At 31.2% G+C, this 13,217-nt stretch overlaps 1 protein-coding gene across 1 annotated transcript in view; it reads right to left on the reverse strand.

Moving 5' to 3' along the window:
• The window catches only part of LOC111001509 (silk gland factor 3), a 134,952-nt gene extending 121,735 nt beyond the window's left edge, over positions 1–13,217 (reverse strand). Inside the window, exon 1 of the mRNA XM_045631479.1 lies at positions 13,129–13,217. Coding sequence (XP_045487435.1) covers positions 13,129–13,143 — 15 coding nt within the window. The 5' untranslated portion in view covers positions 13,144–13,217. The remainder of the gene's footprint in view (positions 1–13,128) is intronic.

A 13,217-nucleotide genomic window follows, 5' to 3' on the forward strand; every position in this document is an offset into this window, starting at 1 on the left:
AAAAACTTTTTTGAATTTCAATTTTAGAACTCTTTTTAATCTGTTTTAAATGTGAAGTCTAGAATGTTAATATTAAGAGTTTTTCATTTTTCTTTTGTTTTTAAGCCCGCTCTAGCAATTTTATACGTATATCTGCTATTTTCTACTGCTATGCTATTTAATAACAACAGGTTATTTAAGTCTTGTGACCAACCAATTGAGTTTGGAACAAAGGGTTGCAACCAGCGGGAAACAATTGTTTAAAAAATAGAACCTAGGGCATTCTCGATATAATAAGCCTTTCTAATACATATTTTAATTAAGTTTGACATATTATACCATGCGAAAAATATGGAGATTTTAAGTATTCAAACTAGCTTTATAATACTTAAATAGGTATTAAAATTGCCTTTATTAATTACTCATTGGCTCGATTTGGTGCAGCTGCGCGTACGCAAAAAACAGCGTCCCGTCGACGGTCGGAATGTCTGAATTAATGCCACTGGGGGACATTACGCCTACAAATTATGAGATTTACTCCAGCGCCATGATACCGTCGAAATACAAGGTATTTACCCTTTTAGTACTTTTAATGATTATTGATTTAACGAAATACAAGTTTAAAATTTAAAAAAATAAATACTATGTTTAAAAGTTTTTATGATAAGAGTTCTCTTTTTGTCCTTCCATCTTTTCATAGCATCTTCGTACACAATATCTAATACACAATGATTTAGCACACACACAAGACGATAGAAGAAAGTGCGTACTACATCCTTGGATCTTCCCTTCAATTATATGCACAAAGGTGAAATACGCGATTTTTATTCTACAAAATCTTGTTGATTTACCTTAAAGAAAGTTTAATAATATCTTTGTAAATGTATAATTATACTGTACGCGTGTATATCACTGAACTCATCTTAAACCGACCGACCGATTTGAATTATTTTTATTATTTGCGTTTGAGTGGCTAGCGCATTAGATTCAAAAATCAGCCTGAAAGATGGCGCTGCAGTATACAATTTTGATTGTGAACATATGGGATTTTAATATACGCCTTTTTCAATAGAATTTCTAAGCTAAACAAACGTTATACTAATCGTTAAGTAACCGCTATTTAAAAAATCCATGATCATTACCTTCAATTAAATCTCAGACGGGGGTTAAACACAACCTCATGGAAGACATTCGCAGGCCAACACTGCATTAATATTAAGTCGACCTCAATTCTAAATAGATGCAATTATTGACAACATTTAATTAATTCGTATGTTATTAAAAGTAGGTTATTTGATAATTTTTTGTAGCCTACATTAATAGCGAATACTTGTCTTATCAATTCATTAATTATCATAATTAGTCGCTATGTCTAGTTTGTTGAACACATAGTGAGTTATAAAGCAATAGTTGTATAATTTTTTGTGTTCAACATTTGCTGGACTTTATGGCTAGTAAACCTGACCTACACAGAATATTAAGTCAGATACAGCCTTTCAGACACCTGTTGAGAAGATGCCTTTAGCTGCTTAATTGAACCCTTTTCCCATAACTACGATTTAAATCATGTAGTGCGGCACTTTGGACTGTCAACAACAAAGGGTTGAAACTCAGCGTGATTCGAGATGGACGTAGTTTAAAAGAGGATGACGGAATCAGATTGAGTAGTTCCAAGAAGCATTCTCCGCAGTGTAATCCGAAAGACTGAATGGCAGATGATGAATTAAAAAACTATAGAACTTTTAATTAAAATTTAAAAAAAATTAAGTACAAATTTAGGAAAGTTATCTTTTAACTTTCCTAAATTTGTACTTTAATTATTTTGGTATTAAGTTTCAGTTATGTAAGTAAAGGTTCTATTTCGCTATCGTACATTAAGATACAAAAAAAAATAGTTTGGCGTCCCAGGATTGTATCTATTTTGTGATCTTTTATTCTGATACGCAAGTATCACTTAACATCAGGTTTGCCCCCTGTTCTATATCAGCCCTCTATGCTTGACACACACGGGCGACTTTTTGGTTCCTCACGATGTTTTCTATTACCGGACGAAAGTTAAATACACACATACAAAGTCCAGTCCAAGACTGCTCAAGTAGATACAATACCACTCCAATGCTTATGAATAAGTACTCTTAAATTATTGATCAATGTCAGATATTGCCGTGTATAATATATAAATAAATAATTTTACTTTTGTTGGCTAAATATGTATTTTGTAAGTTGAAACAAGAAAACAAAATAAAAACTTTGTATTTCAAATCAAAAGGTATGAATGAAGCGGCCATTGAAGACCAATTGGAGGTTTTGTGTGTGCAAGCGGCACTCAACTGGTTATCATACAAAAACCTTTCAATGTTCCGTTAAGACCATCATGGTGACACAAATGAATGTGATTAAAAAGTATAATATCAATAACTAGTCTCGATTTCATAAGGAAAATTATATTATGTTAAGTGAAATACATATTACATCTTTTATATATAAATTAAATATATTTTTTTATATTTTGGAATATAAGATACAGGTATCACTTATACCACATCATAAAATTTGAATGGGCATCCGTACCGATCGGCAAAGAAGAAGGATGGTGTAGGCCGAGAGAAAAAGCCGGCGTAAAAAAAGTCTTGGCACTCTTTTAAGATAGCAAATCAAATTACGTTGTCGCGACCTGTCTATGCCTACAATAAAAAAATAATAATTGTTCCGTCGGTAAACCGAGAACTTTGTTATATATACTCGTTAACTTCTACGATATCTTTTTGACGTTCATAAGAGTACTAGAGCGGTATCACTTAACATCAGGTGAGCCTCCTGCCCGTTTGCCCCCTGTTCTATAAAAAAAACCTAGATGAATAAAGATATTTTGTTTGTTTGACAATACATCAAGATCTGTCCTAACTTAAAACTAATAAATAAAACAAAAGGATATTTAACATAAGGAGTAAAAGTGTGCCAATAACCAATCGACGGATTGTAATAGCCATCTGTTGTACCAAGCTATCCATGGTAGATCGGATCGGTGTATGTGAATAAACCTTTGTATGAAAATGACAGTTCAATTGTGCCAATATCCTATCTTAAGATTTTTACTTACACCCGTTTTTTAAATATTTAAAAAGCTGTTTGAAATGTTTCAAACATTAACTTGTATATTTTAATATTATCTGTACGCTTTTATTTACCTTATTTGGTTTATATTTATTTTATCAAATATGAGCGTAAACGGCAAATAGATTGTATTCTGTCCGTCGCCAAATAGAGTTTGGTTATTGGGATGCAGTTAGGAAATCGATCGACTGTCACGGTCTGATCTCAGATAGTTTTCAATCTCAGATTGTGGATTAGTTATTGGGTTCGGACGTTACAGTCTCATTTAAGAGAAAAGACTCTGTTCAATGTTATATTGTTTATAGGAAAAGTTAATAAATAATCTTTGTCATTTAAAATTTTAATATTTTCCAACGTTGACAGCTAGGCATTTTGAAGGAAATTTCATTAATGAAGCAAACAATTTATCATAATATTTACGCTTCTAAACAGAAATAACATAATTAGTATCAGTTAGTAGACACTCGCCGTTCGATTAATAGAATTAAACGACCAAACGTGACCCATTCGATATTTATTAAGGGTCATTGTTTGTTAAATTGATACATATTTTCTATAAAAGTAATTGAGTATTGAGACTGGAATAAATATTGACTATTACAATTACCTACTAGGACGCAAATATTCAGCTATATATATTTAAGATTCCCTGTGTTATATATAATGTATATTGTATAGTTTTCGGTTAATTATTGGAACCTATTTATATGAAAGTAAAAAAAAGTAAAAGAAACTAATTTTACTACCCCAGGTAATTTATTCATGATGATAAATTACATATAGAAATATTAAAGCTTCTTTCGTTTGGGCAAATTATGGTATTTAAGTGATCCCTGATGATGTAGTGTTGAACCAGCTGTTCCTGGACGTCCAAAGTGTTATGATGACTATTAAGAATGAGCTAGATTTAGAAAATACCCAAAAATACATGAAATGATAACCGCCAACTTCGGATTTTTAAAAACGGTTAAAATGATCATGAAGCAGATACAGAAATGTAACAACCAATCCTAGAGAAATAAGTATGCCAATTTTATATATTAATACACAGAACGCATTAAATTCGATTTTGATATTTAGTTTACATGTCCCAACGTTTCGTATGTTACGTAATATAAATTGAACATTAAACACGTTCATATCATAAAGGATAGTTTTCACATGATGTTTTAGTATGGGTAGTGCACCTCACTCTGAAATTAAAGATATACATATATAGGGGCGATACGCAGACATCGATTTCAATTACCGTAACTAGACTGTCATTGCGTTCGTCAACATGATTCTTATCTTATTTATAGGATAAAATATCTATAAATATCTCTTTATTTTTGGCACTGAATATTTTTTCCTTTACATATTACTCTTGCTTCAATCTTGTTCCTAATATAGCAATTAATAGATATTAAAATAAACAATAGACCTATACGAATTTAGCTTTTGGTACAAGGGATACCATTTGTTAAATATTTTACCATTTTACATTATAATTTCGTATAAAACCTATTCAAAGAGATAATAATAACCAATAATCTTTAGGTAGCCATATTTTAATTTGTATTTTAAAATCCTAAATATTTATACGATTAATATATTAATCATTGATTATTAATAAAAACTATAGTTTCAATCGTTTGTTCAAAGGGACCTCGGTTCAATCCCGTATTACGTTGAAATGCCCAGAAGGCAGATTTAAAAAGGTTCATTACAGGCTGTGTTTAACGAAGAAATCCCAAAATTAGTTTACCAATGGCTAGATCATTTACAGGACTTTGCTATCAAGAATATCGCATACCCATCGGTATTACCTATTTTTTCTGAAGATATACCAAGTTTGTCATTATAATAATAAATACATGTTATAAAGTAATTAGGTAATAAAAAGTCATATTATAAGATAACATCACGTTTGTTAATCGACAAGAAACCAGCGATGTTGACTCATTAACAAGTAACAACCAGTTTGAGACATTTCTCGGAACATCGCCTCTAGAAATGAATAATAAGCAACGCAGCCTCGCATTTGCATACAATAATATTGCATTAATCAAATCCTACGCGGCGTCAGCTTCAAGAAAATTGTACAAGGACCAATAAGAAGCGAGTATTTCAAACTAAGAACGCATTGCGGACGAATGCGAAGCGCGCGCGCCGCCTACGAGGCACGCCTATCCCCTTCCACCCTCCACTAAGTCTATGATACTAGTTGGACAAGTAAAGCCTATTTCAACAATGCACGCGCATACATATCTCTCACTATGATTCAGCACATGCGTTCCACTATGGCTTCTATATCGCCCTAAATGGTTTAAGTACATTGCATACGATTGTGGTCATTATAATTCCAACTAAACGTATGTAATTTCTATAAATAAACATTACATATGACTTACCAGGCTTTCAATCAATACCTATTTAATAAATGTGATACCTTTTCAAAACATCGAATTGAAATTTGATATTTGAACAAACGTAGAGGATTTAACGGAATTTATAAAACCTATGAAGGTCAAAAAGAAAAGAGTCAAACTCAAAAATATCGAAAAGAGAAGACCGCAAACTCAATTTATCAATTCCGACATAACTTAAAGCCACACTTAAAGCCACACTCTGCGATCCCTTCGCGATATTTAAAAGCGAAGCGAAGAAGAGATAGAAGAAGAAGCCTAATAATGAATCGTAAGATTAGCCTTAGTAGAAGTACTATAATCATACACAACACATAACCTTATAAGAGGAGTCGTCTAGCGCCAGCTCCATAAAGGGCGAGAAAGTGGCTCAAATCAATCGCAAGCGCCAATCTGCGACACCACCGCGCTAAAGCTAGTGACAAGCTAAAGGCTTGATATAATAACTTGATTTAAGAACTTACGATATGGCGCGAGATACAATACACAAAACCCGTTCGAAAGTTCGACTCGTTCTAAGGAACAGTATGTTTTAAATAATAATATTGTCAATTAATCAAATACATTCCACACGTACATTTGCTGAGCGTTGAATGCCCTTTTGTCGCGCACCAATTCTTAAAAGGCCGGTAATGCATTAGCGAGCTTTCTGTCAATTTCCATAGGACGCCGTTTCACTTAACACTAGATGCTCAGTGTCCGATATCTTCAATAATAGTTAAAGACTCTGTTCCATATATTATGATTTCAATAAAACGGTTTGTAGTTGATATTTTTTTAATAACATGTTTATGATTATCTATTTTTTCTCGATTTTCAAACGCAATAAACTAATCCTTGACCAAGTAGGTTATCATTTTTATTACACATATATTATATTTTTTGGAAATATGTACTTTTCTTAAAGTTTTCAGTCTCATCCCTATTCTTTCTAAAAGTCTTACAGTTTATTTATAATCAGTTCTATCGTTTAAAAACTATATCAAATATGAGTTGACAATATATCGTAATTAAAACCATTAGAATCAATAAACTTATGTAACAAAAAGGTCCCCTTAACACCAAACAAGTGCGAACAATTAGCAATGTATCATAAACAAGCATCAAACCTGGCTAATTGCCTTCACCCCTGCCCACCTGAGTATTCAAATGGTAATGTGTATGGTAATGCGCACACCGGGACCGGCCAAAGTGATGCTAATTGATTGATCGTGGAATGATAATAGACACGTTATATTGTAATCGTTGCAAAGCGCAGTATGCAAATTGAATTTCTTTATCGTCGTTCATTTAATTAAGTGTTTGTATCACTGTCGTTGGAATTTAAATTATGCTGTGGAGATTTTACAGAAGAGTTTTGTTTATATTAATACTGTGTTGGTCTAGACGATTTAGCGCCGCGATATATAAGTAATGAAATGTACATAATCTATAAGACAGTGATGATAGATGAATAAATTTCCCTAGAAGTTAGAACTGGCAACGGTTATATTTCAATCAGAATCTAAGTTTCAAGCAAGTTATATCTTGACAAGTCAGTGTTATTGGCCTTCTTATAGCCCTTAGGAATGAAATGGAACAACGGAATGAAAAATTAGAACATCTACATATTTAAACATTAAAATTTACATAATCTATAAGACAGTGATGACAGATGAATAATTTTCCCTAGAATTGACACAGATTAATGATAACAGTCATTATACGTTAAAATAAAAATGTAAGAGTCTAAAGTAACAATATGGTGTAATTCTTTTTGACTATATTATTTAATATAAAAATTGAAAATAATACCTTTAAAAACCCTATGGATTATCAATTAACTAAAAATAAAATATTTTTTTGTACTTATTTTATTAGGTAAAAACTAATTACGCCATTTAAATTTCCCGTATACACACATATATTTAAATTGCCTATCAGATGAATGAAATGATAGTCAAGTGCTATTTCCGGGGGCTGATGGTCAGATAATGGTATGCAATGCACAATGCACGAGCGCGTAATGCGGATATTATAACAATTAATCAGTAGGCAACGTAACACAATAATTAATGTTACAAATACTATGTTTACTCACTGTGCTTATTGCGCCTAATTAATGTCATTATATTTCTTAAAAAAAAATACTTTATACCTACATATAAAGGTACCTTGTATCCATAGTAATCTAATACCAAAAGAAAATACATTAATTGGCGAGCAAGCTACATTGCCTTGCCAAATTTCGTACAAACTACTGCAAGGTGACGTTTAGGGATCGCCACTATTTAATAGCTTGCGTCGATTACAATGCCAACAAAGTGACGTTTGGCGTGCTTTATGACTGGCCATAAATTATTGTGTAATATTATTAATTAATTTGTATGTAAATTGGTATGATATTTTTTTAATTATTTTTTTTTTATTCATTGTTGGTGTCTCAAAGAGCTTAATAATAGGTACCTGTATGTGGCTGCGTAATATTTTTGTAATAGAAATAAAGATTCTTAAAGTAAGGTAGAAGAAATTTAAAGTAGATTCTATAAACATAAGGATCCAAATTTTGTATGTTTGTTATCATGTAAAAGAAAATAGTGGAAATTTTAACTCGTTACATAACTGCAACATAACGAAGAGTGATATGTATATGTTATGTGTCTTTGATTCTTATTTATATGTTTTTAAAACTGCTAAACTAAGTTACATTTTATTATAATATTATAATTAGGTGCCTATATTTATCGTTTCAAATATTAATATAAATAATATCCGAAAGAAACACAGTGAGTAGGTCAGCGAAATGTTTGCAGAGGAATGATAAGAGATAAGCACGATAGACACACCTTCTGATATGGACGGACATTTTACTATCTCTTACAATTCGTAGTTATTCATTTTATTTTAAATCCTTTGATAACGTTTTCCGACGAAACTTTTTACATGCATACCTTTAAAAATAGATTTTTAAGATTATATACCAAAAATATATTTAATTATGTACTATAAAGATTTATAAAAAAAAATATGAGGCGCTTCAACCTTTTAAGGTCTAAGCTTAATTTCTGGGCCAGAGATTTCTGTGTCTGTTTCATGATCATTTGTATAATAAGCAAAGAGGCTGCTCACCTTAGACCTTTTGGGTCTAAAGTAAGCCGGTTTTCCTAACGATGTATTATTTAAGTGTTATACATAAAATGGTTATATGCCGAGTAATTAACATAATTTTTGAAAAAAAAAATTATTATATATATTATAATTTTTAAAGCATAAAGCGGCTAGGCTTTTAAAACTTAATAAATGAATAGATAACTAAAAAAATTCTAGTTTTGTATTTCAAGGAAATAAATACCTACTTAAAACAGGCCTTACTACGTCCATGCTGGTGAATAGAACTTTATTTTTATATGAAAAATTATATCCCGGTTTATATATGTAGAAACATATAAAAAGTTCATTGATAGCTAATCTTGTAGCGTGATTCATGCATTGCTAATACTCTTTAAATTTTATACATTCGAGCATTTTATTGCGCATCAGTGAAGAACAATAGAGCGTCGTTATAACAAAGAGTAAAAATATGTTTAATTTGGAAAATAAGATACAGGTATCACTTTCAAAGTGAAATACTTAAAAATAGAATAAAGCCTCTTCTATAATATATATAAATAAAATATAAAAATAATCAAAACTAATATCTTCCTAGGTGTAGGCAAATATTACACATCTAAATAAAACTTTTTTATTGTAAATGTTCTCTAACTATTCAAAAACAAGTGAACGCAAGCTATAACTGACATACGTCAAAATCGAATACATATTTACGTACGTCTGGCTTAGCGCTGTCTCATCTCTTTAATAAAATCGCGTTTATAAAGTTATTTAAGAAATACCTCATATTCGTAGCGTCTTAATAGGAACTGTTACCTAGATGACAGTAATCTAAATACTAAATGACCCAGATATTTCTCCATGAATTGATAGGCTATCGGGGTTCGCACAGTGCGTGAGTATTCGCGATGGAAATGCACTATCGTTATACAAACATGATTGATATCTGTTTGTTTGTCGAATGTGGGTCAGGTGCCACACCTGTTGATATCATAGTTTAATTGACCTATCTGCATATTAACAAATAACTTCCGACTATTCATAGATTACGTCCAACGGACAGATTACTTAAATGTAATGTTAAATAGTTTTAAAGTTAGAAAATATTCAATATTTTAAAAACAAACAATATTTAAAACAAATAATATATATGATTTAGTAATATTACATTTAAAGTTAGCGAATTTTATTTTTTCTATATGCCTTATTCTGATGACAGTTTAACCAAAAATGAAAATAAAGGGAATCAAATAATTTGCCACAATAAAGAATATTTTCAGCAGTTAACTAATCAATCAGTTTTAGTAATAAAGTAAAAAGCAACCTGAAATAGCTTGGAAAATGAAGATGGTTTCCTTAAATTGTAAAGATACCATATCCATCTCACACTTATCTTCATCACTTAACGATAGTGAGTTGCCAAAGTAAAAAATACTAAATAGATAATTAAGAAATATTTAATTGGCGTAGTGATAAACTTCAGGCCGTACGCCTGAGACCTTAAGCGGATACTTTACGACTAAATACATACTTTTTGCATTCATCTATTAAGAGCACATATCAGTTGATACATAGATAACGTCTGGATGGATTTATCGAGTAATTTGGATACTTTAAGTAAACAGGCCGGTATTATAGCAAAAGCCATCTAAGAACTCAGAGGAATTACATTTCATTTGTCACAAGGAAAGTGGCGGCGTACTATGCGGAAAGCAAAATTCTTTTTTTATTAACTACGCTTTAGAATTTAGACGGAGAATAGTTTTTTTTACTGTGGGCTTCGCATTTAGAAGCTTACAGTTTTATTAAAATTGTTTATTCTTAATAATTTAGCATACGTAAAATCGTATTCAATGATATACTTAGGTACGTGTTTTTTTTATTTTTTGTAAATATATACCATGTATAATATATGAGGTGTCATTCACGCAGATGTTATAGTAGTCAAGTACGCCAAGAAGCATACTCATAAGTGCACTTCCAATTCTATAACTAATACTTACTCCGATAGGTCGGAGTCTTGCACCAGTAGGTGCAAAATATGGCAAGATTCATTGACAAATTATTTTGTCATGTATGTTTGTGTTACCTATACGAATAAATGGTTTTGAATTTTCAATATGTCCGATTCGGAAAGATGCGATTTTAAGCAAGTTTACTATTTATAATTATCATTAAGTAAGTAAGTTAAGACTTTTCTTTAACGTAAATTGTATGTGTAGCAGCTAAAACCGGGAGGTCTTAGGATCAACGGGTCAAAAGGTAATAGTTTCAGTGGCACGATGTTGGTATGAATGCGAAAATTCAATCGGTTTTCAATATACGAGCGACAAGTGTTTTGTATAAATTTTACTGGTTCTGTTCTATTTGTTTTTGCTATCCTTAATAAAACTGATATTTGCATTGATTAGTGAAACCAAACGTTTTAGTTGGAGGCGTGATACAAATAATTAATAACATAGTATGGTATATGGGTATATTAATACAAATTTGTCTTGTTTTTTTTGTTAAAAAGAGACAAGACATTTTATTTATTATTGGATTTTAGTATGGGACGCAAAAATTTTTTGATAATATCTATCTAGATTCTCTCTAGCTCATATTAATTTATTTAGCATATCATATCTCTATATTATTTATATAATTTTATGTATAATAAGAAATGTAATCAATTTATGATTAATTTTTCACTGATGCTATCTCTCGCTGTTAATTTTCAAAATTAAAGTTTGGTAGACATTATTTTAATTTTGTGTTTACACACATACAAAACGCCATTATTAATCTAACAAAAGTATTAATTTCATTTTACAAAACGACAATTGTGCAATCTAAATTAATATTAAGATAAAAGCCAGCCATTAACTTAACGTACAACAAATCAATATTTTCCGAGCCATAAAACGACACAAGAACTCAATAAGGGATAAACTATTGAATGAGGCCGCCCATTTAGTGACAAAAAGTTGAAATTCTCAATACAAAATTATAAACAAAAACAGAAATGTGAACGTCCGGAAACGCTGAAGCAATTATCACATAAGTAAGTTTGTGTTGTGCCGTGTTGTTTCCGAACGAGAATGAATTTAACATTTATAACAAAAAGCGATCAACCGGCCATTGTTTCATTAATATATTTAGTTATTAGCATTAACATGAGCGATTCATGAGAATACATTGCTTTTTAATTCGTATATTGGTCATTTTACTATACATAATGGGTTGTATGGCATAAGATGTGTATTTTTAGAAGTGTCACATGTTCACTTTGTACAGAATATTATAACACATCAAATGTCATAAAATAGAACGAGTAAAAAGTGGACTGTATAGTTTTTCTCCCTAGTTTTTGTAGGAAGTATTTTGACTCTTCGTTTCTGCAGTGTTAGCCTAGTAGTATCAGCGTGCGACTCATTTGAGGTCTTAGGTTCGATTCCCAGCGCATCAATGAACTACCTTTATATGTGCGCATGTAACATTCGTTTAAACGGTAAAGAAAACCATCGTAACACTTGCTTTAGATCCAAAAAGATGACGGAGAATGTCAGGCTCTCTTTTCTCTTTTCTCTTTATTACCTATAACCCCTAGGTAGGGCAGAGGGCGTCCACAGCGAGTCTCCATCCCGTTCGGTCAATGAATGTCAGGCACAGGAGGTTAATAATACTTGCCTATAAGATTGATTATGAAACTTATGTATAAATTTGAGGCCCAAATCTAAAAATCTTGTAGAGCCACTGATTTACTTATCACTCATTAAATTGCACAACTAATCACACACCTAAGCTATCTATATATAATATTATTGTTGTTAAGACGATATGGGAAGTCTAAATGTAACTTTTATATTCTTTGAGTATAAGTAAATGAATCCAATATAATGCTTATATCGAAATAAAGTCAGTTTTAAGATTTTATGTATCCGACAGAACTAACCGAAAAGCTTATAAATTAGTTGCAAGAGTTGAAAAAGGCTCAAATTAAAATCATATTTTAAAAGTACTTTGAAAATTATAATTATCGAATTTACTTATTTTTATAGCAATTTTTTTATCATAAGAAGTACCTATAATTGTTTAAAATGGTGCGGTGAAAAATAGTACATTTTTGAATCATTCGCTTAGTTTATTAAATAAATAATTAATAAAAATTAACTGCATTATAACAAGTTTTGCTATCTGTATTAGTTCATGATTTTACACCACAAAACTCGCATATATTGTGTATGTAAATTTAAATATCAGTACTGTGTACGCTCGATGAGGTATGGCATCAAAAAAATCGCGGGTCCAAATGGTTCCAAATAACTAGGGATAGAGAAAGATAGCAAGCCTTACATGAGGCCTTAACCCGAGGGGTTCCTCATACATACTCATACATATATAGGTTCATTAGATAATAACTGTACCAAGAAATAAATTAAGGCTTAAAATGAAATAAACTGTAAAACAATTTTACAAATTTTCGTCCTTTTATCATCCTTTTATCGTCACTAGGTGTGACGGCTCCTAGAGATATTCGAACATATATAAATATTACCTGACTCAAATCCATGTCGTATTACACAAGGCACTAACACAAACAAAACGCGCGTGTGTGTCGTTCACATGGAGTCAGACACCCGGTTC

This window comes from Pieris rapae, chromosome 15 (assembly GCF_905147795.1).
Source record: "Pieris rapae chromosome 15, ilPieRapa1.1, whole genome shotgun sequence".
Lineage (NCBI taxonomy): Eukaryota > Metazoa > Arthropoda > Insecta > Lepidoptera > Pieridae > Pieris > Pieris rapae.